At 52.1% G+C, this 8244-nt stretch overlaps 2 protein-coding genes across 3 annotated transcripts in view; both read left to right on the top strand.

Moving 5' to 3' along the window:
- NUP85 (nucleoporin 85) overlaps positions 1-8244 on the top strand; it is a 246140-nt gene that overhangs the window by 56507 nt on the left and 181389 nt on the right. The window lies entirely within an intron of this gene.
- Positions 782-5935, top strand: OTOP2 (otopetrin 2). Its single transcript, XM_080389588.1, has 6 exons — positions 782-1198; positions 1680-1816; positions 2510-2568; positions 3203-3336; positions 3769-4658; positions 5764-5935. Exons 1-6 carry the CDS (start codon positions 793-795, stop codon positions 5932-5934), a joined length of 1797 nt encoding a protein of 598 aa, XP_080245714.1. The 5' UTR covers positions 782-792; the 3' UTR covers position 5935.

Raw genomic sequence — 8244 nt, 5'->3', positions numbered from 1 at the left:
GCCCACGAAGCACCGCTGTCAGCTCCAGACATGGTATAAATCACAGAGACATCCCAACGGGTATAAATTCTTGGGCTGACCAAGCTGCAGCAACGGGGAAGCTTCTCAGTCTGGCGAGAGCGGAGACTTGGAGCCCAGGCAGCAGAACAGGTTGGTGGAATGGTTTTGTTTGAGTGGTTAATTTGCTTTGCATTGACTGAGAGTCAATGAAGTCCCCAGCTTGGCACAGCAAAGGGCTTTAGAGGGAGTGACAGCAGAAATAGCTCACGCCCTTCTTGCAGGAACCGGTATAAACCATGATGTGGAGTTCCAAACACTCCCAGGGTTTTCTTACCTTTCAGTGGCCTGTTCTGCAGCCAAGGAAGTATGACATTTTCCCAGAATGTTTAGTGGTTGACATTTAGAAATCAAACCACATTGGCCGTTTGCCCCAGGATATTTGGTCCTGTGCTTTTCTGGTGCTTTTCCAATATCTTGCATCAATAAACACTTAAACATTGTGTGACAAATTAGGCATGCTTTGTTAAACTGACCTGGAATCTCCCCAGGCGAAAGCATCTTAAGCAAGTACGCAGGCTTCAGGGAACCAGGAAGAAAAAGGTTGAACCTGAGCTCATCCCTCTTTTTGCGCTCCCTGTCTCAGCCTTCCCCGTTCCTCTGATACGTCCTCTCCTCCTCATCACATGTCCTGCTTTGGTCCAGCCCTGGACTATTCAAAATGAAGTGACGCCTCTCATTCATGGGGCTCTCCTCCCAACAGCGTTCACCCGCAGCTAAAGCATCAGCTGAACCATGACTGAAGAGCCTCTGCGGAAGGACAGCGAGATCAGACGCCCCAACTCCAGCATGGGCTGCGGACACAAGGATGACAAAGCCAGCCTGGCTTCGAGCCACACAGCATCTTTCAGCCGCCAGCCTCACCAGCCCCACTCCACTCCTGTCTCCAAGGAAGTGTGGAAAAAGGGCGGCCGCATGTTCTCCATCCTGCTGGCTGTGCACTTGGCCCTGCTGGCCTGCACGCTGGTGAGCAGCGGGGCTTTTGAGAAGATCGCCGTGCACGATTACGACGTCTTCTTCCTGCTGACTGTCATGATGCTGATAGTCATCATATGGATCATCTTCTACCTCGTTGGCACCTCCCGGTGCCCAGATGCCATCCTCTGCAAAGACTCCCACGCTGGGCCCATCTGGCTGAGAGGTAGGAGCTCGGGGGGGGCTAGGGTTGGAGGTGAGGTGCAGGGTGGGCTGTTCATGGGGGCATCAGGTATTACAAGGGAAACGGCAACCATCTGGGGCACAGCCTCCTCCTCTTGTGCTGGAGCACGGCACCATGCCTTGCTTCACGTTAGCTCCCAGTCCCTCCACTCGTTTCACTGCCAGGTCTCCTTTATCTGCGAGGGCTCTTGGGACTCCACACCAGGTTCCTTCCCAGCCTTGCCATTGCTCTTGCAAGAGCCGTCAGCCCCACTCGTGGTCCGGGGTTGACTGAAAATCCCTTCCAGCCAAAATTATTGTATGATTCTGTTGGTGCCAAGATAATTTGGGTGCTGGGAGAGGAAAAACAGGGGTAGAAGCAAAGCGTCTCCATGGCAATAGTTCCTCTTCTTCCTCTCACCTACCTGCATTAGCCCACACGTGCATACGGCTGTCCAACCACAGATATTTTGGTTCCTCCACAGGAGGCCTGATCCTGTTCGCCATTTTCAGCCTTGTCATGGATGTGTTCAAGATAGGATATTACTCGAGCTTCTACAGCTGCCTGTCTGCCATCAAAATCATCTACCCCATTGTGCAAGCCATATTCGTGGCCGTCCAGGTGAGGTGGTGGGGCTCTGCCTTGGGGAGGGGTAGAGAGACAGAGCCACCAGCAGAAGGAGCTCTGATCTCATGGATAGTTCGGCTCCTCCTGCAGAGAATGCAGGTGGCTTACCTGAGCCCCCACCCAGCCCACAACTTCTCCATCCAGCCACCACAACTGTCAGCTGTGGCAACTCGCTTCAAGGCATTGATTTAAACGTGTCCCCATCCTGTGACAACTTGGCTTATGCGAGGATGGCTTGTCACAAACCCCAGGCAGCTCCCAGCCAGCCAGGTCTCCTTTCCCTGTGAAGAACACAGGGAGGAGGACAGTCAGGGCAGGGACAGCCTTCCAGTATGATGTGCTGCCCAGAGGACCACCTGCTCTGGGGTGACACCAAGGAGCGAAGAGGCCAGATGGGAACAGGGGCTGGCCATGGTCAGAGCAATGGCAGTGGGACAGGGCAGGAGAACAAAGAAAGAACAGACCACATCCAGCAAACGGCCAGGATTATGGGCTCGTAGGCTGGGCACAGATGGAGCCAAGCAAAAGTGGTTCCAGCTTGCGCTCTGCTGAGCAGGGACATCCCTGCTTCAGCACGATGTGATTTAACTTCTTGCTTAATAATATATAATAATAAAAATACATAATATTATATACATACAAAATAACATATATAATAATAATATTAACTTTTCTTGCCCCTGCCAGACGTACTTCCTGTGGATCTCTGCCAAAGACTGCGTCCACGTCCACCTGAACGTTACCAGGTGAGCACCACGGCTCTTGGAGGCCCATTGGCCCAGAAGACCTGGGCCACCGCAAACCCACTGAACACCCTCTCACAGCTAAGATGCAACAAGAGCATCATCCCATCTCCCCTAATGCTGGTCACAACGAAACCTGCTTAGTCTCCAGCTGGCCTTAGATCCCAGCTCAGACAGCTGAGGTTCGTGACCTGTGGATCTAGCAAGGCTGGGATTCAATTAAAGAACACAAACATTACTCAAAGCAGATTATGATTCATAGCTGACTTTTGCTTCCATGGGAAAGACGACGACGCAGTGGGCAAGCCTCAGGCTAAAAAATGATCTTGTCCACTTTTGCAAGACTGAATCTACTGGAGACAATCCAGACCTATTAATGTACTCACTATTGAGCATTTCCAAAGCTACCAAGGGGAGTCAGGCCTTGCTAATCCTGATGGGCATGGACAAAAAATAGGAAGAGAGCGAGAGCAGCAAAGCAAGGGTCAGGATTTCCAGGCTGGACCACTAGAGTCCTTGCGTCACTTCAGACAGCTCCCACAGTCCCTCTGAGTGCTTACGCATCTCTAACATGGATGGGAGCAACATTGCCTAGAGCCATTGCTTTAATCTCATTAACCTTCTCTTCCTTCCGCAGGTGCGGCTTGATGCTAACGCTGACTACAAACTTAGCGGTGTGGATGTCAGCGGTGACGGACGAGTCCGTTCACAAAGCCCATTCCAAGCTGAAGAAGAATGTGACAGAGGAAATCTTCAGGTGGCTCCTGAAAGGTAATCTGCCCGTTTGTGAACCCTCTGGTCCAGGGAGGAAGCCCATGATGTAGAAATTGTTCTGCAAACCAGGTTCGATCCCTTTTCAGAAGGCTTATCTAGAAGGTTCCTTTAACAGAAGTCAGGTCTTAACATTCATTTCATAACCTGTGTCACAGAGGAGTCAGAAAGGTGGAAGGCCCTGGACAAAGGGGGTGGGAATGAAGGAGGGAAGGAAAAAGAGGGATGTAATCGGCCACCTAATTTCAGAAAGAACACGAGCACCAGAAAGCTGGCGTGGAAGTATGTCCTTGTTTTCAAAGTGATCACGTATTCTTCTGTCCTTGGTCTTCTTTTTCCCTGACCCTAAGTATCCAGGTCTTCAGGGCTGCTAGGAAGTGCTGGCTCGTTGGTTTAATATCGCCACATCTACATGTTTTTATCTTGTTTCAGCGGGAATGAGAAGTAACTCAGCCGAAGAATGCAACTGCAACAGCCAAATCTGCCAGATCTTTAAGAACGGCTACTTCTGGCTGTACCCCTTCAACATCGAGTACAGCCTCTTCGCCTCTGCCATGGTCTACGTCATGTGGAAGAACGTCGGACGCTTCATAGATCACCAGTCCCACCACGTTCACCGCTTGAAGTTCAGGCTCTTCCGAAGGACCTTCTTCGTAGGCATCGTGTTGGGCCTCATCATTCTGGTGAGTGGTTTGGGAGTCCTTATTCTTTATGAGGTGCAGGTAAATTCCAGCACTGAATCCAGCAAGAAGAGCCAAGCACTCAGCATGTACTACATCTTCAACATCGTTTGTCTGGGCCTGATGTCTCTTGTCTGCATTGGTGGCTCTGTCATCTACCGGTTTGACAAGAGAGACATGGATCGGCACAAGAACCCAACCAGGACCCTGGACGTGGCCCTGCTGATGGGTGCAGCCTTGGGGCAATATGCCATTTCTTACTACTCCATTGTGGCCATCGTAGCCAGCACACCAAGGGATGCTATCAGCGCGCTTAACCTCACCTACGCCCTCCTCATGATTGCTCAGCACACCTTCCAGAACATCTTCATTATCGAAGGTCTTCATAGGCAACCCCCCAAGGAAGACCACAAGCACGATTCTCACCAGAAGGATCTCTACGGACTCACTTTTGTCAACATCAACGCAGTATCCCTCCGTGTGCCCGACAGTGGCAGCACCCTGGCCCCTGGCACTGCCTCCGGCGCTGAACCCATCCATCCTTCCGAGCTCGTGCGGTCCCTCACCACCCCCAAGAAGATGAACTGGAGGAGGAAGTTCTTAAGGGAGATCTCCATGTTCCTCCTGCTGAGCAATATCATAGTGAGTACACGTGAAGAGAAGAGTTTGGCAGGGTGGGGGAGAGGGAAGCAAACACGAGGGAGAAGTGTCTGTGAAGGAAAGGATGGGGCCCGTGCGATACCAGCCCTTCCTGCGCCTCCGCTACACGGAGAGCTCACTTACATGTGTGTGCGTGCGGAGCTGTGACCCCCTTGTCACCCACAGTCATGAGCAGCTGCCCTGGAGTTCAGGCATTTTAGGCTATGCCGACAGACCTGTCACTTATCAGCAGAATATCAGACAATAAAAATAGTGGGTGTCAGAGAAGAATCAGTTTCAGTATTTTTATTGGCTATGAGCGGATATGTAGGACAGCTTATTAAAAGCAATAAAAACACATAAACCCTTCCCTTACATTCCCAATGAAAGGCTATAAGGTGAAAAACACCCAGGGTGAAGTCTGGGGTTTCTTGAGAGATGGCAGCATGTCTCCTCTCAAAACCCATGGCTTAGGAGCCCAAGCACTGGTCCCAGTTGCTGTGAGGAGAAACTGGTCACTGACAACTTCCCTGAAGGGTCCCACTTTCATGAGCAGCCAGGGGACCGCAGTTCCCTGCGAAAGAAACGTGGGACCACAGCTGCGCCTCTGGAGCAGCCAAGCACAAGTTACCTCTCTAGAGAACCCCCAGACCCCCAGCTAGGCAGCCACATCGTGGCCTCAGGCTGATTTGACACACAAGCTCACAGAAAAGGAGCTGACAACCCCCATGCAACCAGCCACGCTGCTGGGCAAAACACAGGCGGCCGAGCCTGGGGAGACGCGGATGCTGCCAGCTCAGCCCTGCCCACGCTTGCTCCATCCAGAGGTGGAACACGCCAGGTTCATCCTAACGGACGGCACGCTCAGGATCTGCCCCTGCTGAGCGCTTCAGCGCTTTGTCCAAACCTGTCTCTGAGCATGAATCAAACCCAGGCTCAGGGCACAATACTAGATCGCGTTTGATCTTAATGTAAACACAGGCTCCTGGCACAGCTCCCGTGCTCAGAAGGTCGCTCTGTTCCCATCTCCTGGGAGCTGTGACTGCAGGGGCTCGCTGTACCGCACGCCTTTCTCACCGCAATGTTCTTCTCCCGTTTCCTCAAACAGCTCTGGATCATGCCAGCGTTTGGTGCCCGGCCACAGTTTGACAATGACACAGAACTGAACTTCTATGGCGATTCCATGTGGCCGGCCATCGTGGACATTTGCCTGCCCTTTGGGATCTTCTACCGAATGCATGCAGTGGCTAGTTTGCTGGAGGTCTACATCATGTCCTAAAGAACTCGCCGGCAAGGAAGATGGGATCCTCCTCGACCGACCCTACCCCAGGGCTGGGAGACTTCCCAGGCGTCCCCAGGGGTCCCCAGCACTGCCTGAATCACGTCCCCTTGCAGTGTCGGGGCGTTTATGAACAGTTAGTGAAGATCATCCAAACATAGCCCAGATTTTATTTTGCTACTTGCGTGTGGATGTGCATGTGCGTGTCTGAACTTCTTAAAGCTTAAAAGAAAAAGATAAACAAGGAAGGGATCCAGAGCAGGATCATGGTAATTACTCTTGGTTCGTGCAGAGACTCACCTTCTTTCTTAAAAGCCTGTTCGCTCCACACCACCGGTGTTCGCTCCGGTGGGTGCCTGGCGCCCTTGGACAGTCAGTCCCCGTCTGACGTACAGAGCCGGTGGGCACGAGGGGCTGACACGGGCACAGGGATGGAAGGCGAAGAAAGGGAAACGACTTCGACTCCTGGTACGGCCAGTCAGAAATCACTCCCCTGCAGAGATGTGAAAAACAAACCGGTGACCACCAGAGGCTTTGGGAATCATTTTAATCTTCCCTCTCTGTATTGCTCATGTATATCAGCCCCTGCTGGTTTCCTTTCTCTCCAGGGAGGCACCACTGCCGAGTGGGTTTGCCCACCGCAGCCCCCTCTCCCCAAGCCATGCACGGGCTCTGGGCTGGCCCTGATACGGGATTGCTCTAAGCACACTTTTTTCCCTAGTTTTCCTGAATTTGGGCTCCAGAACCTTAAAAGATCATATGGGCAATACAGCCTAGGCAATGATAAAGAGATTTATTTTTTTTTAATAGATAATGATTTTTTTAATATATGAACTTTTTTGTACGCAAAGTTATTTATTGATTTTCACTGTAACACTGAACTCCTGAAGGGACCTTCTGTGCCCTGTGACACAGAAATCAACCCAATGCCATGGCTAATTTGATCTCCCATGCCCTGAAGGGATGCTTGAGCTGCACCCTCAAGCCTGTGGGTGCCTTGGGGATGTGAGCACAGCCCCAGCACACGCAGCAGTGGGACCCCGGCACAGGTTTCTGGGTGCCTGCAGCTCTCCATGAACAGCTGTATGATTGAGGGGGCTTTCAGAGCAGGACTCCTGGGCTGCAGGAGGTAGAAATGGGCCCCTCTGCTGTACCCAAAGTCCAAGAGGAGCCTCAGAAAGCCCATGCCACCAGGTCGGGCGGGTGCATGCCAGAATGGCACAGCTGAGCTTTGTCTGTACCCTGAGACATCAGGGTTTCCTGTTCCAATAAAGGGTTTATTGTTCCATCGGCGTTTATCATTCCAATAAAGAACACTGCAGAGGTGGCAGAAATCAAGCTTTTTCCTACGGACGTGTGTGCATCCGCCAAAGGGAAAAAAAAATAATAATATGGAAGTCACGGTACTTGGAGTGATGTAATTTTCCACCTGATGGCCCAGACTGCCAGCCCAGGCTCACGTATTTCAAACCACCTCTCCCCTCCAAGCCTAGATCACCAAACCAGAAGGGACCAGTGCCTCTGGCTGGTCTGACGCCAGCCTGCCTACCAGCAGCCTTGCTCCAAGGCAGGCAGAAGATGGGGTAAACCCTGATTTCCCCTGCTCTGGGAGGAGCGCACTGATCCAGCATCCCTGGGGTGGGTCAGTCCCTCCCTTGGTGAGCCTGGGAGCAGGCAGGCAGCCTCTCCCAGTCCCACCAACCCTGCAGAGAGGCCTGGCTCTACTTTTTCCACTGATCAGGTAAAGATACAATCTCTCCCTAGAAACTTCACCTTTCATAAAACAAAAGCCTTATTAATTTCAACTGCAGGAGCCACAGATTAAGTCAGAAAAGCGACGTAAACAGTGCACAGACGTCAATCTTACGTACATCCCTACACATTGTTTTAGCCCAAGCTGCTGAGCTCTGATGGGGCAGAAAACACTTGTAATCATCTACTCTGTTCCTGGGGGGCACACCAGGTTTTCCTCCTACGTGGTCTTGCCGGTACCTGGTCCCAGGTTCCCAGGGCTGGGTGCACTGAGCCAGGCAGGGCAGGGTTTGAAGTGCTCTTTTGCTCTGGACAGGAACTGTAGAGGCGCTCCTGGGGCTAAGCAAACTCAGGATGGGCATAAGGGGAACCCCAAAGAACACTGATACAGGCAATAATCACAAATCAACTGCTCAAGGGTGGCAGCTCAGCAGGAACCACAAGCCATCATATCGAGATAAACCAAAACCCTCTGGGACAGCACAGGCTCTGCAAGGACCCCTTGCTGAGCTGGGCATCTCCCGGCTGCAAGCGCAGGGGGCAGGGGATGCCAGCTGA

This window comes from Falco punctatus (assembly GCF_963210335.1).
Source record: "Falco punctatus genome assembly, chromosome: 1".
Classification (NCBI taxonomy): domain Eukaryota; kingdom Metazoa; phylum Chordata; class Aves; order Falconiformes; family Falconidae; genus Falco; species Falco punctatus.
The sequence above is the reverse complement of the archived record's forward strand: the minus strand, read 5'-3'. Positions and strand labels throughout refer to the sequence as shown.

Excerpts from the sequence above, each read along its gene's own strand:
- OTOP2 (XM_080389588.1), top strand. The coding sequence starts at position 793 with ATGACTGAAGAGCCTCTGCGGAAGGACAGCGAGATCAGACGCCCCAAC. Across the intron at positions 1,199-1,679 it reads TGGGCCCATCTGGCTGAGAG|GAGGCCTGATCCTGTTCGCC; the intron begins GTAGGAGCTCGG and ends GTTCCTCCACAG. Across the intron at positions 4,659-5,763 it reads TCCTGCTGAGCAATATCATA|CTCTGGATCATGCCAGCGTT; the intron begins GTGAGTACACGT and ends TTCCTCAAACAG.